The sequence below is a fragment of the Carassius auratus genome, chromosome 15 (assembly GCF_003368295.1).
Source record: "Carassius auratus strain Wakin chromosome 15, ASM336829v1, whole genome shotgun sequence".
Taxonomy (NCBI): Eukaryota; Metazoa; Chordata; class Actinopteri; order Cypriniformes; family Cyprinidae; genus Carassius; species Carassius auratus.
Genome location: NC_039257.1, coordinates 20,478,159 through 20,497,310, shown reverse-complemented (window position 1 = coordinate 20,497,310; position 19,152 = coordinate 20,478,159). Strand labels below are relative to the sequence as shown.

The 19,152-nt window shown below is 44.1% G+C and overlaps 1 protein-coding gene across 2 annotated transcripts in view; it reads right to left on the bottom strand.

Annotated features, from left to right (window-relative positions):
• bace2 (beta-secretase 2) overlaps window positions 1–19,152 on the bottom strand; it is a 39,180-nt gene that overhangs the window by 8,201 nt on the left and 11,827 nt on the right. For both annotated transcript variants that reach the window (XM_026282858.1, XM_026282859.1), the window contains 4 exons: window positions 10,013–10,147; window positions 9,560–9,661; window positions 9,274–9,423; window positions 4,791–4,959 (listed from right to left, as the gene is read on the bottom strand). In XM_026282858.1, coding sequence (XP_026138643.1) covers window positions 4,791–4,959; window positions 9,274–9,423; window positions 9,560–9,661; window positions 10,013–10,147 — 556 coding nt within the window. The remainder of the gene's footprint in view (window positions 1–4,790; window positions 4,960–9,273; window positions 9,424–9,559; window positions 9,662–10,012; window positions 10,148–19,152) is intronic.

Below are 19,152 nucleotides of genomic sequence, written 5' to 3'. Positions count from 1 at the left end.
GATCCTTTTCCTATTTGGCGCCTAAACTCTGGAATAACCTACCTAACATTGTTCGGGAGGCAGACACACTCTTGCAGTTTAAATCTAGATTAAAGACCCATCTCTTTAACCTGGCATACACATAACATACTAATATGCTTTTAATATCCAAATCCGTTAAAGGATTATTTAGGCTGCATTAATTAGGTAAACCGGAACCGGAAACACTTCACATAACACTGTACTTTCTACATCATTAGAAGAATGGCATCTACGCTAATATTTGTCTGTTTCTCTCTTGTTCCGAGGTCACCGTGGCCACCAGATCCAGTCTTTATCTAGATCAGAGGGTCACTGCAGTCACCCGGATCCAGTACGTATCCAGACCAGATGGTGGATCAGCACCTAGAAAGGACCTCTACTGCCCTGAAAGACAGCGGAGACCAGGACAACTAGAGCCCCAGATACAGATCCCCTGTAAAGACCTTGTCTCAGAGGACCACCAGGACAAGACCACAGGAAACAGATACTTCTGCACAGTCTGACTTTGCTGCAGCCTGGAATTGAACTACTGGTTTCGTCTGGTCAGAGGAGAACTGGCCCCCCAACTGAGCCTGGTTTCTCCCAAGGTTTTTTTCTCCATTCTGTCACCAATGGAGTTTCGGGTTCCTTGCCGCTGTCGCCTCTGGCTTGCTTAGTTGGGGTCACTTCATCTACAGCGATATCATTGACTTGATTGCAAATAAATGCACAGACACTATTTAAACTGAACAGAGATGACATAACTGAATTCAATGATGAACTGCCTTTAACTATCATTTTGCATTATTGAGACACTGTTTTCCAAATTAATGTTGTTCAGTGCTTTGACGCAATGTATTTTGTTTAAAGGGACAGTAAGTAGGAATAACTCCCATCTAGTGGTGAGATTGTATTTTGCATTCAAACTAATTTTGCTCTCCAGCGCCTCGCTTTTTCAAATGCGCGTTGCATCTACGGTAGGCGATATGTACCAAAAAGCTTTGACGGGATGTCTTCTAATAGCACTTCGTCGAGTTTTCCTTCAGGTGAACAGGTGTGTTATTTCAAACAAACTGCAACATGACAACAAACAAACGAATGTTACAGTATGAATTACTGACTGTGGAAAACATTAAATATTGTAATTAGTAGTTATGTCTTCTTTATTCGTTATATTTTCTGAATAATGTGCATTGTTAGATATAAAAAAAATATTGTAATATAGATTGTAACACTGACTTACCTGTCGAGAAGAAAACTGGCCACTTCAGCGTCTCTTTTGAAATCTTTATCCAGCATTAGCTCTTTCCACCTAGAAAAAGCTTCCCCGACATTAACACTTGTTTTCTGTAATCTACGGTCACGTTTCCCTTTTACGTTCTATTTTTGACTGTTTTGGCGACGATGTTTTCTTCTCCTGTGGCGCAGCATATGTATGGTCCATAATAAGAATGCAATCCAGACTTTTAAACTTGCCGGTGCAGTTTCAAGCGCCTCTCACTGCTCTGCACCTGCGTTTCTGGCTCTGACCGAAAACGCGTTGTGGAAACGCGTTGGCTTAGTACTTTTTGTCCCTCTCTGCTATTATAGTTTTGCAAGATGGCGGTACTACATGGAAGCCCCTGTCGACCTACCCGTCCCATGTATATAAAGATAATAAATTCTTCATTTACGAGGATTAGTTTAAACATTGGCATAGGTATTTGTACACCATTGAGGGCATATTTATGAATAAAAATATTGATTTTAGATAATAAAATACCTAAAAAGTTACTTATTGTCCCTTTAAAGCACTATATAAATAAAAGGTGATTATGCAACAAATGTTATTTATGTGTGAAAGATCAGGGCCCGGTTCCCCAAAACGTTCTTATCGCTAAGTAGTTCTTAACCTATTCCTTAACCTCTCTCTTAACGTTATGGCACGATTCCCGACACGTTCGTACGCTAAGTATATCTTCTGTAAGTCACACTTTCGTAAGGTTGGTCTGGACCATTCGTAAGCTCTCTCTTAGCGTTTTTTGAGCTCAAGACGTTAGTCACCGCCGCTGTGCAGCGGTCTTTAGAAATCAGTCAATTTATGTCAATTTATTTATACTGCAAAAATTAAGCCCTTTTGACATTTTGCCTGACGTGGCTATATTAAAAAAAAATTGCCTCCCAAGACAACTCATTATGGAGCTGCTGGACCTTCTCAGACTGGCGCAATGCGGCAGAATTTTGCTTTAAGCCCTGAAGTCCAGCTTCTTGCAGTGCTACGTTTTGTTTTGTTTTGTTTTTTTTGCTACAGGGAGCTTCATCGAGGTCGTGGGAGAGGGCTACGGCCTTAGCAAGACCTCTGTGTGGAGGTGCATCCACACTGTCACCAACGCCCTTCTGCACCATGTCTGGGATTGTTGTCTTTCTTAACGCTGTATTGCACCTTCGGGTGAAATGGAAAATCGATTCCTGAGCAATCGATGCCAACTAATTCAGCACCTTTACTCGGGACAGCGTTCTTGTAACATTGGACGTAAGAGGCAGCGTGCGAAGAAGCTTCCTATGGGACACTTCGGGGAACACACTTACGAACATAAACAACTTTGGTAAGATATTTCTTTTGAGGTCTTCTTAGCGCGCTTGTGCCATTTCAGTACCCGGATACTCCTTCTACGCTGCCATGATGTTATAATTGATGCAGTATGTGGTCTGGCATGGTCATGTTGGAAAATGCAAGGTCATCCCTGAAAGAGATGATGTCCGGATTGGAGCATATGTTGTTCTAGAACTTTGATACCTTTCAGCATTGATGGTGCCTTTCCAGATGTGTAAACTGCCCATGCCACACGCACTCATGCAACCCCATACCATCAGAGATGCAGGCTTCTGAACTGAGCGCTGTTAACAACTTGAGTTGTCCTTGTCCTCTTTAGTCCGGACGACTTGGCATTCCAGTTTTCCAAAAAGAACTTCAAATTTTGATTCGTCTGACCACAGAACAGTTTTCCACTTTGCCACAGTCCATTTTAAATGAGCCTTGGCCCAGAGAAAACACGTGTGCTTCTGGATCATGTTTAGATATGGCTTCTTTTTTGACCTATAGAGTTTTAGCCGGCAACAGCGAATGGCACGGTGGATTGTGTTCACAGACAATGTTTTCTGGAAGTATTCCTGAGCCCATGTTGTGATTTCCATTACAGTAGCATTCCTGTATGTGATGCAGTGCCATCTAAGGGCTGAAGATCATGGGCATCCAGTATAGTTTTCTGGCCTTGACCCTTACGCACAGAGATTGTTCCAGATTCTCTGAATCTTTGGATGATATTATGCACTGTAGATGATGATAACTTCAAACTCTTTGCAATTTTTCTCTGAGAAACTCCTTTCTGATGTTGCTCAACTATTTTTCACCGCAGCATTGGGGGAATTGGTGATCCTCTGCCCATCTTGACTTCTGAGAGACTCTGCCACTCTGAGAGACTCTTTTTATACCCAATCATGTTGCCAATTGACCTAATAAGTTGCACATTGGTCCTCCAGCTGTTCCTTACATGTACATTTAACTTTTCCAGCCTCTTATTGCTACCTGTCCCAACTTTTTTGGAATGTGTAGCTCTCATGAAATCCAAAATGAGCCAATATTTGGCATGACATTTCAAAATGTCTCATCTTCAACATTTGATATGTTATCTATATTCTATTTTGAATAAAATAAGTTTATGAGATTTGTAAATTATGCCATTCCTTTTTTACTCACAATTTGTACAGTGTCCCAACTTTTTTGGAATCAGGTTTGTAATAAACCTGCTTATTACTGTTCGTTCACCAAATTTTAGTTGATTATTGTAAATGAAAATCATATTTAGGTCATGACTGTCAAGTTATTTGTGAACTAAATCTGCTGTAAATAGAGCAGTTTAAGACCATTGAAATGCTTCAATATAGATGCGTTTGTTGGTCACAGTTTAGAAAAAAAAGAAAAAAAAAACTTAACTAATGTTAAATTAGAAACAGGTCAATAATCAGGCTCTATTTTGAATTGCACTTTGTCTTTGACATATGTGAGGGATAATGCAAGGCTAGCTGTGCATTAAACAATTTTAATGCACAACGTAGAGGCCAAGAACCACCCGATGTGAAGCAGAATGTGTCTCCGTGAAGTGCATTAAAATTGTTTAATGCACAGCTAGCCTTTGTAATTTGCCAGCATTGACAAGTTAAACCTTTAAATGATGAATTTAATGTGAATAATGATGAATTAGTGTGGTAAGATCACATTTATTTGAATTAATTATAATCTTTGATTTAATTATTGATTGACAGAGAGATGACAGCTGTGTGTGTGTGTTACCTGCGTTTGCTGTGTAAAACAATTTAAAGCGGTGTCAAAAAAAAAACATTTTACACCTTGTTGCTGAGGAATATGTAGCGAACTAGTGTCTTGGCCATTTTATTAATATAAGTTGCAGGGAAGCATTGACATTTGAGTTTGTGTGTGTGCGCAGAGAGAGACTTCACCCAAACCCCCACCCCCACCCTCTCTCTGTGTGTGTGTGTGTGTGTGTGTGTGTGTGTGCGCATCAATTGAAGCAGGGCATTAATATAAAAAAATGGTGATAAAAATAACTTGAAACTGTCTGAATACTTGATTCTGATTGGCTGGCAGGTATGCATTAAAACAGTTTAATGTACAGGTAGAGCATGGTATAACTTGACGTATACACTGTTGTACAGTGGTAACCATTTCTATCAGCAATATATATAAAATTATAATTTGAAATATTAAGCTACACACCCTTGAACCAACCTACCTGCACAAGTGCTAACGGCAAACCCCACCCTCTTTAGTGCACGGTCAAAGATGACATAGAAGCCCTCCATCACAGTGGCTCCAATGACCAGGGCGTTTGCTGAAGAGGTGATTCCAAAACGGAAACAGTCGAATGTACCGTCAATATCGGTGACTGGCTGGACGTACAGCTGTGGAAACCAAATTTGTTGTCAAGGAAAGAGTAGGTACGTACAATCCTGGTTTCTGATCATTTTAATAAACTGTGTAAAATCACATAAAAAAAATATTAATTTAAAGCCTAATGTACAAAAGTGTTCAATATAGTGAAAAAAACAAACTGTTCAAAAGAGAGCTACAATTTCTCAAATCCCAATAGAGACAATGAATGACAAATACGCCAAAATGAAAATAAAAATAAAAAATATTACCATTGAAACTAACAAATTAAAATTAAAATTTTAGTAACTTTAATAAAACTCCAACTACTACTAAACTAAACTAGGGCCATTAAAGCACAAAATATACTTTCTTATGCTTGTACATAGTCAAATGCATAGCCTTTCAGATATCTGTTGTTGTTAAAGTGCCCCTATTATGCCATTTTTATGGTTCCTAGTATTGTTTTGGGAGTATCCTATAATAGGATTACATGCATGCAAGGTCAAAAAAAACACTTGTTTTCTCAAAATATGCATTAACATCACGTAATTTTCCAGCGATTCTCAAACGATTCTTTCGAAGCAGTTCAAAGAATCAGTCTCTCTAAACCCCTCCTTTCCATGAGCCTGCTCTGATGGGTCAGATGGCCTAGTCTGTTTTGATTGGTCTACAACAGGGCTCTCCAACCTTTTTTACACCACAGACCGTTTCCGTTTGGTAAAATTTCTCACGGACCGGTTGAATGCAGAGTTTGGATATATTCTAATAATATATATATATATATATATATATATATATATATATATATATATATATATATATATATATATATATATATATATATATATACCCGTATGGTTACAAACCCTTATATTATATATATATATAAGAGGTGTAACGATACGCGTATTCTTATTGAACCATTCGGTACGAAGCTTTCGTTTCGGTACGCGGTACGCATTATGTACCGAACGGTTCGTTGGACTAATTAATTATATTTGAAAAAAAAGGGAAATATAATGATATGCGTTCAACAAGGTAGCCCAATAACCCAAACGACGTAACAGAAAACGCCCCTGACACCCCCAAAGAGGAAAAAAACACCAACTTATGTTTATGTTAGGCTACTCAGTCAGGCGCTCGCTCACTCAGTACGTGCTGAGTGAGCGAGCAGTTCATAAACGGTACTCGGTGGCCAGTGCGTTTAACAGACCAGAAATAGAAGATCCTCCAATAACCAACAGGTCTGGTGTTTGGGTGCACTTTGGAGCTATAATGAGCTATAATGGTGATGGCAAGAGAGCGGTGGATAAAAAAACAACGGTATGTCGCATCTGCTACATGACAATATGGTACACAGCGGGAATAAAATAAAAAAAAAAACACCAGCGGGAATACTTGAAACATCAACTCATTTACACCGACATCACCTTAGTGTGTCAGTATCTGTGAAAAGACGAAAAAAAGGGGAAACATACACACAACAAACAGTGCAAAAGACATCACCGCAGCGATTGGTAGGCTTCATTTACGTTATAGCCGCGGATATGAGACCTTACTATTTACCATTCATTCTATCATCACCATTATAGCTTACAGGGAATCCAAAGTGCACCCAAACACCAGAACTGTTGGTTATTGGAGGATCTTCTATTTCTGGTCTGTTAAATGCATTAGACATTTTGCAATGAGCCTTCAGCGCGTGCTGAGTGAGCGAGCGCCTTAGGGGCCGTTCACATATCGCGCCTAAAAACGTGTGGAAAACGCTAGGCGCGTCTTTCTTCTCCTTTCCAAAGTGCTCGGGCAGAAGCGCCCCTGAGGCGTATGCCTTTACTAAGCAACAATGACCTGCTCTCTCCATGAAGACGCGGAAATTTCAGCAAAGAATAAATGGATTTGCAGCTCTAAAAATCGCTTGCAGTAGGCTAGCTCTACTACTAAATTTATTTCAAAATTGCAATCCATATACAACTATGATCAGCTGTTCCTTCATCTTGGCTGAGCTTTCAACGTTGTTACGGGAAAGGATGAAGCTGATTGGTTAGTTCTTGTCACATGACCCGCGGTGCGTTTGCGGCATTCTGAAAAGTTGAGATGTTTTTACATTTTGCTGTATCTAAAACGTACCGAACCGTACCGAACCGTGACATCAGTGTATTGTATCGAACCGAACCATGAATTTTGTGAACCGTTACACCCCTTATATATATATATATACTCTTTTTTTTCTTTTTCTTTTTTACAGACCGGATAATTTTTTGGAATAAGCAAGAAAAACTAAAAATATTTGAAAGCACAATAACAATGCCGTGATGCCATTTTGACTAATTTAGGCTACACAACTCAGTATTTCCATGCTGTCTGAAACACATCTGTGCATGCTTTGATTGTGTGCGAGAACAGTGCGTAAGTATATTAATAATATTTTGTAATAATATATATATCTTTAATATATTGCGTAGTATATTAAGCTCTCTTTCGTTTCTTATTCTAGTGGTTTAAAATTGCTTGGACATGTAAATGGGCAAATTAATCTGCCAATCACGTACGCGCTGAACTGTATAGGGTATCGTTCGTATGCATCACAGATCACTGTGATCCGTTTAACCACCTAATAATGTATGTGACCGGTCAGAGCATTTACTTATTTAATATTAAATTATTAAAGTGCTACTCCATATCAATCCCATACAATGAAAATACTGAATAATAAGAACAATCATTAACACGCAATAAATAACAGTGTCATATCTAAAGACATTTTCCCAGAACGTTCTTGTGACCCGGTAGCAATTCTTCCACAACCCGAGGTCACCGTAGCCACCAGATCCAGTCTGTATCCAGATCAGAGGGTCAATGCAGTCACCCAGATCCAGTACGTATTCAGCCAAGATGTTGGATCAGCACCTAGAAAGGACCTCTACTGCCCTGAAAGACAGCGGAGACCAGGACATCTAGAGCCCCAGATACAGATCCCCTGTAAAGACCTTGTCTCAGAGGACCACCAGGACAAGACTACAAGAAACGGATGATTCTTCTGCACAATCTGACTTTGCTGCAGTCTGGAATTGAACTTCTGGTTTCGTCTGGTCAGAGGAGAACTGGCCCCCAACTGAGCCTGGTTTCTCCCAAGGTTTTTTTCTCCATTCTGTCACCGATGGAGTTTTGGTTCCTTGCCGCTGTCGCCTCTGGCTTGCTTAGTTGGGGTCACTTCATCTACAACGATATCGTTGACTTGATTGCAAATAAATGCACATACACTATTTAAACTGAACAGAGATGACATAACTGAATTCAATGATGAACTGTCTTTAACTGTCATTTTGCATTATTTACACACTGTTTTCTTAATGAATGTTGTTCAGTTGCCTTGACTAATGTATTTTGTTTAAAGAGCTATATAAATAAAGGTGACTCGACTTGACTTGACAAATGACTAATTTGTCGACTCATCTAGGCTCTACAGAGTCAAATCTTTATTTTGGAAGACAATAACTTTATTTATTACACTGCTCTGTGGAATACTTGATTCTGATTGGTCAGTCGTGTCATTTTGAGGTATGTTATCCCTTGATAACAACTGGTAAAAGCTAATAACACAGGCTCATCCAGGTAACAGCAGTTGGCGCTGTACTCTTGCTTGAACAATTTCTTCTTGGAGGAAGCTTTGCATTTGTTTAGCTAATAAAATATTAAAACTTGATTCAAAATGGTGTACAATTATTTAATTATGTCATCCTGGTACCACGGGCTCGCTCTGGTTTCATACAAAAGCAGTTGCTGCCATTTTGTTACAATTGTTTGTGTATGCTGCAATGGATTATATGAGAACTAACAGACTGGTAAGGTTTTAAAACATTTTCATCTTAATAGTTTTTTGACTTCTTTTTGTGGTGAAATGTTATGTTGTAATCAGGACCCCAACACGAAGCGGAGTTCTTGTACATTACCCCTTACTTATTTCACTTATAAGCACTTTCAGTTTTACAACTTTGCAGATCCTTTACATTCACATACAGTACAGTTACATTACACACTGCATGAAAGGCAATATTGGAAATGGCATAATAGGTGCACTTAAAAGTATCCACTGTTCTTTTAATGTTCTGATGCTTTTGTCTGGTTTTCTACTGTGATATAATAGTGTTTCCAACTTGTGGAACAACTGATTATTGCAAACAAACAAATGTAATGCACATGTGTGACCTGCATTTACAAAGAAAGGTTACAAAAATCTGACAGTACACATACAGGATGTGAATATTATTCTGGTGACAAAATGCACTATATGCGGACTCGTGTATGCATAAAACCCAAAGTATACTTTAGGCCTTAGTCCTAACCTGTGGAAGAATGGTGATGCGAAAGGACTGGCTGGTGTTTGTTGCTCTGAGGTAGATTGAGATTTTCGGAAAAAGGCTCCATGGTGATTCGCCTTTCATCCAACATGCAAGCTTGGTGCCCTCAAAAAATCCCGCTGAGAAATCATCAATCTGGCAGAGCAGGAGAGAACAGGGTTACACACAATCAATTGTAACTACGGAGTCATTTTGAAGACTGAAGCCCTTAAACATGCACACGATTGCTTATGTGAGGCAAGTCGTTTGCCAAAATGGAAGGTCTTCATACCAGTGATGTCTGCAGAATGGCCTCCACCACAGCACTGAACACGTTTCCAGGAAGTCGCAGTAAAGTCGTCCCACTATCCACAATGGCTTTATCGGAGTTGTACTACACGAAACAACCAAAGGGAAAGAAAGATCAGTCAAGGTCTCCATCAAACAAAAAGCAATACCTGCTCTGCTCCTCAGGATTTCATAAACAAGATTACTGCATTCTTAGTAGTGATATTCTCTGCCATATATCTTATTGAATGCTGGAATTACTGCACTGGCAGACTTTAAAGGTACACTTTCAGCTCACCCTTGGAGCAATTGCAGTCACGACTCTTTACTGTTCACACAAGGTCAAATGATCATAGTGTTTTTAACTCCATCACTATCTAAAAGGATGGACTATATTTTCTGGTTGAATAGTCTTTATTCATAATAAATGTTTTTTTAGCTACACTGTATCATGTACCTCTTTGCAGTCTAGGTTTAAATTTTGGGCTCCAACTTCAAGCTTCAAGACTTCCACTTGATAGTACCATTCCTCCAGGATTGGTGTGTACCAAACTGAACCCTGGTACAAGGTGGGCTCAACTCCTCCCATGATCTAAAACACAACACAAAGACATCAAAGCATGTGATCTAAAGGCATATCTTTCCTTTGCATATATTAAAAATCTTCCAAGATATTAGCTTTGAATTTAAATTAAGGCAAGACAATACAGGTTAACAATGTTAACTAACAGTTTCCTGTGAATTAGTGACAGTTTGTTAAAATATAATTTTTTAGTTCATTTAATATTACAAGTTTTCTGAAATGTTAAATTGGAAAATGCAAATAAGTTATTATTGTAAATATGCAAGTTTGCATACATGTACATCTTGAGAACAAATTTTAACATAGAATACATTTTTCTTTTAAATTGTTGACATTATTATTTTTTTTTTTTGATATTTAGGTATATTTACCAATTTTCTACTAGTCTGAAAGATGACAAGTTTTGGAAGCATAATGTGCCAAAATCTCAAAATTTACCATATTGTTGACCATTGGTTTTTGTCGGTATTGTCTTGCTTTAAAAAATAAATCTTGTTAAACTGATTAATTGAATAATTATTTAATTGATTGATTCATTTGTCTGGATAAAAACAGTTTTCTACTTTTATTAGCTATATCTAGGGTTCCCTATCTGTCGGTCACTACGAGTTATGTCGACCGACAAATGGGGTCTCACCTGGGAGGCCAATCATCTCTGATTTTAGGGGAAAACGCCAATGAAATTGGCAAGTGGATTAACACACCTGAGCCACTCCCCGTGCCAACGGGTAGAAATAGGGCGACAGGTGCATCCACTCATTAGATTTTTGCTTCGGAGCCGAGTGGTTGTATGAAAGCTGTTATACTCCACAAAGCCATTCATCTGCTGTGTCGGGAAGCTGTTCTGGTTGGCGGTACGGCGCAAACAGCGGTGTCCCTTTCAGCGATTCCCCTGGGCGCTTCAACTAAGAGAGCAGATTTCCTAAAAGAGCAAATCGCGGACGATTCGCGTCTTTTTCAAGACGCCGTTTCGTCCGCGACCTTCTGGATGCGGTCGTTTCCTGTTCTCTGACAACGGCCACGTTCGCTCTCTTCCGTGTCTGGGCATTCAGCACGCTGAAGGCGCGTTCGTGGATGGTTCATGCACGCACTGCGTGTGTGACCATGGCAACGCTGTGATCGCGTCTCCCCTTTCTTAAAGGGAAGGGAGCAGACCCCTCTGTCACTACCCGTTCTGGTTTCTCTGTCTCGAGCAGAGGACCGCCGGCTAGTGCTCTGGGAGATTTGAAGGTGACAGTGAGAGCTTCTCCGCCGGGCCACGCCCCACGGACCTCTTACCCCTTCCGCAGTGTTTGTCCTGTGTGGCTGCTGGGTGATTTTGCTGGGCTGTCTTATGGCAGTCCCAACGGGTCATTCAGTTTGCCGCCGGAGATCAGATGTCGATTGCAGCATAGGGGATGGGCTGTTGACCTCTGTGGATGAAGATTCGGCGGGGCTGCCCCCCTCGGGTGTTGTCGCCACTGCCGAATTGGACCCAGAGTTGACAGCCGTGCTTGCCCGGGCAGCTGTGAGCATTAGGATGGAGGTGAATGCACCGCCCAGCCCTGAGTGCTCATGACTGTTTGATGGGTTCTCGGTGTGGAGCGCGACTCACAACCGCGTTTTACTCTGGTTCCTTTCTTCCCGGATGTGCATGGGGAAGTGATGTAGTCGTGGATGGCCCCTTTTACGGCCGGAAGCAGCTCATTTCGTTCTCCCGTCCTCACTACCCTCGATGGCGGGGCAGCTAGGGGTGTGTTGACATTCCCCAGCAGGAGAGTGCGATTGCGGTGCACTTGTGTCCGCAGAACGCCACCACTGGGAGGGATAGTCCGCGCCTCTCACCCAAGGCCTGTAAGCTGTCGGCCACGCTCGCTACCAAGGCTTACAGTGCTGCGGGCCAAGCTGTCTCTGCTTTGCATGCCATGGCTATCCTGCAAACCCAACAAGCCAAGGCTTTAACAAATGCACGAGGGTAGGACCAACCCGAGGTTGATGCTGGAGCTGCGCATGGCGACTGACCTCCCCCTTCGAGGTGACGAAAGTCACAACGCAGTCCCTCGGGTAGGCAATGTCCACTCTGGTGGTCCAGTAGTGCCGTTTCAGGTTCAGCCTGGTCTGTATGAGAGACATTGACAGTGCATTTTCTCGATGCTCCCATGTCCCAGTCTGTCCTGTGTGGCGACGCTGTCAGGGGCTGTGCCCAGTAGTTCCTGACAGAACAACAGCAGACTGAGGCCATACAGTGCATTTTGCCACGACGTGATCCTCCGGTTGCCACCATTCCGTCGCAGGCAGTGCCTCAGCCTGCTCATCGCCCCCCCGTGTCACTCCCGGCTGCAAAGTACTCGAGGAAGTCGACTAAGCGGCCCTGACACGGGCAACTCGGAGATGCGGAGAACTGCTCTTCAGGAGATGGCGAAGACAACGCCACTCCTTCCTCATTCTCACCCACGACGCCCCCTTTCGCCAGCGGCCAAGAGGTCGCGGTTCGGAGACACAACGCCTCTCCACGCATCTCTGGCCAGTTCCTCCGGGAACACGGGGAGTGTCGTTGTGATGACCCATGACTCAGAGTCTTCTGGGCCTTCCGGCACGACTCCCCATCGCTGCACCACTGCGGGTATGTCGACTGTCCCTTTGGTGCCACTTGTACAGAGTCTGGGAGTGTGGCTTGCGCTGCCCAACCCGTCACGCTGGCTCATCCGGACGGTCCGACTCGGCTATGCGATTCAGTTCGCCCGGCGACCCCCCCAAGTACAATGGCGTGCTCGAGACTTCGGGGGCAGTCCGGGACACCCCTGTCTAGTGCGAGGAGATTGCTCTCCTGCTGGCGAAGGATGCAATCGAGCCGGTCCCTCCAGCCGAGATGAGGATGGGGTATTACAGCCCTTACTCATCGTGCCCAAGAAAAGCGGTGGCCTTCGACCTATCCTGGATCTGCGAGTCTTGAATCGGGCCCTACACAAGCTCCCGTTCAGGATGTTGATGCAGAAACGCATTATCAAATGCGTCCAGTCCCAGGACTGGTTTGCAGCGATCGACCTGAAATGTCTCTATCCTCCCTCGTCACAGACCGTTTCTGCGCTTTGCTTAGAGGGTCAGGCATGGCAGTACAAGGTCCTCCCCTTCGGGCTCTCCCTGTCCCCCCGTGTCTTCACGAAGGTCGCAGAGGGCGCCCTTGCCCCACTCTGGGAAGTGGGCATCAGGATCCTCAACTATCTCGACGACTGGCTCATTATGGCCCGGTCCCGAGAAGAGTTGTGCGATCACAGGGACTTCGTGCTCCGGCACCTCAGTCAGTTGGGGCTTCAGGTCAACCGGGAGAAGAGCAAGCTCTCCCCTGTGCAGAGGATCTCTTATCTCGGTATGGAGTTAGACTCGGTGAGTATGATGGCACGTCTCACCAGCGAGTGTGCCCAGTCAGTGCTGAACTGCCTGAGTTCCTTCAGAGGCAGGACAGTGGTACCACTGAAACACTTTGAGAGGCTCCTGGGGCATATGGCATCCGCAGCCGCAGTCACGCCGCTCGGGTTGCTTCATATGAGACCACTTCAGCACAGGTTACACTCCCGAGTCCCAAGATGGGCATGGCGCCGCGGTACACATCGTGTCACCGTCACACTGATGTGTCGCCGCCTATTCAGTCCCTGGTCGGACCTTGCTTTTCTACGGGCCGGCGTGCCCTTAGAACAAGTGTCCCGGCACGTTGTTGTCACAACAGATGCCTCCAACTCGGGCTGGGGCGCGACATGCAATGGGCAGGCAGCTTCAGGGTCCTGGACAGGACCTCGACTGCTTTGGCACATCAACTGCCTTGAGTTGCTGGCAGTGCATCTAGCTTTGCGACGGTTTCGTCCGCTAGTGCTGGACAAGCACGTGTTGGTCCGCACGGACAACACCGCGGCGGTTTCGTACATCAACCGACAGGGCGGTCTACGATCACGTCGCATGTCTCAACTCGCTCGCCATCTCCTCCTCTGGAGTCAGACGTGGCTCAAGTCGCTGCGCGCTGTCCACATCCCGGGGGAGCTCAATCGTGCAGCCGACGCGCTCTCACGACAGCTCACTTTCCCCGGGGAATGGCGACTCCATCCCCAGACGGTCCAGCTGATCTGGAGTCGATTCGGGGAAGCCCAGGTAGACCTGTTTGCTTCCCACGAGTCCTCCCACTGCCAGCTGTACTATTCCCTGTCCCAGGCCCCCCTGGGCACAGATGCACTGGCACACAGCTGGCCTCGGGTTTACGCAAGTATGCGTTTCCCCCAGTGAGCCTGCTCGCACAGACTCTGTGCAAGGTCAGGGAGGATGAGGAACAGGTCCTGTTGGTTGCGCCTTACTGGACCACCCGGACCTGGTTTTCGGAACTCATGCTCCTCGTGACAGCCCCTCCCTGGCGCATCCCCCTGAGGAGAGACCTTCTCTCTCAGGGGCTTGGCACCATTTGGCACCCGCGTCCAGATCTCTGGAACCTCCACGTGTGGTTTCTAGACGCGACGCGGCAGACCTAAGTGATCTGTCCCCAGCAGTGGTAGACACTATCACTCAGGCTAGAGCCCCTTCTACGAGGCAGGCCTATGCTCTGAAGTGGAGTCTGTTCACAAATTGGTGTTCTTCTCACAGAGAAGACCCCCGGAGATGCCCGGTCAGAGTCGTGCTTTCTTTACTGCAAGAAAGGCTGGAGCTTGGGCTGTCACCCTCCACCCTGAAGGTGTATGTGGCTGCCATTGCAGCCCATCACGATGCAGTGGACGGCCGGTCCCTGGGGAGGCATGACCTGATCGTTAGGTTCCTGAGGGGTGCCAGAAGGTTACATCCTCCTAGGACACCCCTGATTCCCTCCTGGGACCTCTCTATTGTCCTGGCGGGACTTCAGAGGGGTCCCTTTGAGCCGCTGGATTCGGTCGAGCTGAAGTTCCTGTCTCTCAAGACAGCGCTCCTGATCGCGCTCACTTCCATCAAGAGGGTCGGGGACCTCCAAGCATTTTCGGTAAGTGAAGAGTGCCTTGTGTTCGGGCCGGCCTACTCTCACGTTGTCCTGAGACCCCGGCCTGGATACGTGCCCAAGGTTCCCACCACTCCCTTCCGAGACCAGGTGGTGAACCTGCAAGCGCTGCCCCTGGAAGAGGCAGATCCAGCCTTGTCGTTGCTGTGTCCCGTAAGAGCGCTTTGCATATACGTGGACCGCACCCAGAGCTTCAAAAGCTCTGAGCAGCTCCTGGTCTGCTTTGGAGGTCAGCAGAAGGGGAAGGCTGTCTCTAAGCAGAGGTTGGCCCACTGGATAGTGGACGCCATCGCCTTGGCTTACCATTCCCAAGGCGAGCTGTGCCCCCTGGGGGTGAGGGCTCACTCCACACGGAGTGTGGCCTCCTCCTATGCGTTGGCGCACGGCGCCTCTCTGGCAGACATCTGTCGAGCTGCGGGCTGGGCGACACCTAACACCTTTGCAAGGTTTTACAACCTCCGTGTAGAGCCAGTTTCTTCCCGTGTGTTGGGTAACAGGTAATTGGCGGGAAGGGCTGGCTGGGTGTCTCGCTTGCTGCGCCATTCCCCCTAACACGGGGATGTGAGCGCCGCCTTCTCCCAGTAGAGTTCCCCGGTTGGCGTACCCTGGTCGAGTATCCTCCAGCACCCTCGGCGTCAGACTTGGCGGAGCAGTCTGTCGCCAGGCTAGGTGTCCATATGGCTGGGTTCCCTACGGGTAATCCCATATGTGTATTCTTCCACGGTAAGGTTTCCCTCTTGGCAAACCCGTGTCTTCCCTTGACAGATCGTTCTGTCAGTCTCTTCTGGCAGCCGTTCCATCCCTACTCTAAGGTAGGACCTGCCTCAGAGACCCCTTCCATATGTAGTACTGCCCCCTGGCAGCCTATATCCACATGTCACCTCCCTATGGGTAGGATGTGGTCTCCGTAGCGACCTTTCCTAAAGGCTCGCTTCCCCATTGTCTTGCCAGCTGAAAGAACAAATAGGGAAGATTTGAAGCAATCTTTCACTGAAGGTTGAAATCCCTTCCATTTACTTTATGTGGGCGGAACAGCAGCATGGCCTTCTCCAGCAGCGATGTACTCACCCTTTGGCCCCTTCGGTACCAAGGTCAGTGAATTTGCGCTGGGGCTTTGGGAAGGTTACGACCTTAAGCGTAGCTTTGTGGCACGCCAAGGCTTGTCAACAATTGCAGCGCCTCAGGGTTGTGATGAGGTTCAGGTTGTGGCGTTTTCCATAGGACCCCATTTGTCGGTCGACATAACTCGTAGTGACCGACAGATAGGGAACGTCTCGGTTACGTACGTAACCCTCGTTCCCTGATGGAGGGAACGGAGACGTTATGTCCCCATGCCACAACCTTGAACCATTCGCTGTTGCTGGGACACATTCTCGGCTCCTCAGCGTAAAACCTAATGAGTGGATGCACCTGTCGCCCTATTTATACCCGTTGGCACGGGGAGTGGCTCAGGTGTGTTAATCCACTTGCCAATTTCATTGGCGTTTTCTCTTAAAATCAGAGATGATTTGCCTCCCAGGTGAGACCCCATTTGTCGGTCGACATAACGTCTCCGTTCCCTCCATCAGGGAACGAGGGTTACGTACGTAACCGAGACGTTTATTTATCTGTTTTATTGTTGTCGTCATATTTGTAAATATATATATATATATATATATATATATATATATATATATATATATATATATATATATTAGGGGTGTAACGGTTCACAAAATTCACGGTTCGGTTCGATACGATACACTGATGTCACGGTTCGGTTCGGTTCGGTTCGGTTCGATACGTTTTAGATACAGCAAAATGTAAAAACATCTCAACTTTTCAGAATGCCGCAAGCGCACCGCGGGTCATGTGACAAGAACCAACCAATCAGCTTCATCCTTTCCCGTAACAACGTTGAGAGCTCAGCCAAGATGAAGGATCAGCTGATCATAGTTGTATATGGATTGCAATTTTGAAATAAATTTAGTAGCAGAGCTACTGCAAGCGATTTTTAGAGCTGCAAATCCATTTATCCTTCGCTGAAATTTCCGCGTCTCATGGAGAGAGCACGTCATTGTTGCTTAGCAAAGACAGACGCCTCATGAGCGCTTCTGCCCGAGCGCTTTGGAAAGGAAACCACTCTCTTGCCATCACCATTATAGCTTAAAGGGAATCCAAAGTGCACCCAAACAGCAGACCTGTTGGTTATTGGAGGATCTTCTCATTTCTAGTCTGTTAAACGCATTGGCTATTTTGCAACGAGCCTTCAGCGCGTACTGAGTGAGCGAGCGCCTGCTGAGTAGCCTAACATAAACATATAAGATGGTGTTTTTTTCTTCTTCGGGAGTGTCAGGGGCGTTGCCTGTTACGTTGTTTGGGTTATTGGGCTACCTTGTTGAACGCATATCATTATATTTCTCTCTCTCTCTCTTTTTTTTTTTTTTCAAATATAATTAAATACTCCAACGAACCGTTCGGTATACATAATGCGTACCGCGTACCGAACCGAAAGCGTCGTACCGAACGGTTCAATACGAATACGCGTATCGTTACACCCCTAATATATATATATATATATATATATTAAATATATATTTTTTTTATTATTAATTTAATCATTAATTAATCAATCAGATTTTTTTTAACTACCTATTTTTCTTTAGCTTATGTTTAAGAATATCAGATCAAGCAAAAATGAATAAAAATAATAAATACAAATGACTTTCTGGAGCTTCTGACTTCTGCAAATAGCATCCAATTAAGAGGCTAGTCAAATATTTCCAAAAGGCTTTGGACATTGTTCAGCTGTGGACACAGGACACACCCCTCCCCACCGTGCTTCCCATCTGCTCCTCTCCGCGGGACACGTGGCCGCCTCTTCTTCCAGTGCTCCCGTATTGCTAACAGAATGTGCCAACAGCAGGGGACTCTCTTTAGCTTAATTAGCTTCTCACTAACGAGACACACTGTCCTATAGGAGGCAGCAGAGGTGTGAGACGCAGAGACGCGCTGAGCTATTATGTTTCTTGAGAAGTGCTGAGAAACCCAATCTCATCTGTCCTTGAGAGGTGTTAAACTGATCTGATTTATGAAAGCTGGAAGCCTGAATGCTACCTACGGCAGCAACTCATATGGTTAAATTCCAGTTTGCCTGTTAATAACATGAGACTCCCGCCTCTAATCTTTCACCAGGGGCCAATTTTGATCAGAGCCTCAGATTTTGTAGACTATGGGTCTAGCCACTTTTCTTCAAATTACAGACAATATCCATTCATATACCTTGACTTCTAACTAGAGTTTTGTTTTTAAATATGATTTAGGAACTGAAATAGATCTTACAATTACTGTGTGTGTGTGTGTGTGGAAGGCTTTTGTCTTTTAAACACATTAAAATCCACAATTTACATTATTCATCATTTACATGTAATGCAGGCATTCTTTTTCATTTGTTTTTCATTCATTACTTTTTTGTCATCTGAACCCTTCACCTAATATATTTACTTGAAATACCCCTCATATTTTAAAATTAATATTTTAATAATTTAGCATCCTATTTGCAATGTTCCCAGTTCTCTGACATTGGTTAATGGTCATATGACTTGCAAGTATACAAATAACATCTTTCATGTTTTTAATAAGTGTTTTATTTTGATTGATGTTATTTTAAAGTGATTCATTTGAATTTATCTTTTTCTTATTCAATTACTTTAAATTTAATTAGCTTTTCAAATTATTGAACTCAAATTCAAAAAACATTGCGTTGACAATGTTTAATCCACTTCATGTTGTTAATAATGGAATATATTTTCTTTCTCTTTGTGTTTTTATATCAATATGGTACAAGATTATATTATTTAAACAATGTGATAACAAGATAGGAAAAAAAACATCTTAACACTTATTATTATTATTTTAGATATAATAATTTAAATTGACTTTGCAAATAAATGTTTTTGACTGAATTATTAATACAAATACTTAAATTTTGGTACCAAGCTTTCAAACATCTGCCATGAAAAGTATTACCTATATAAGTTCGAGGACCTGT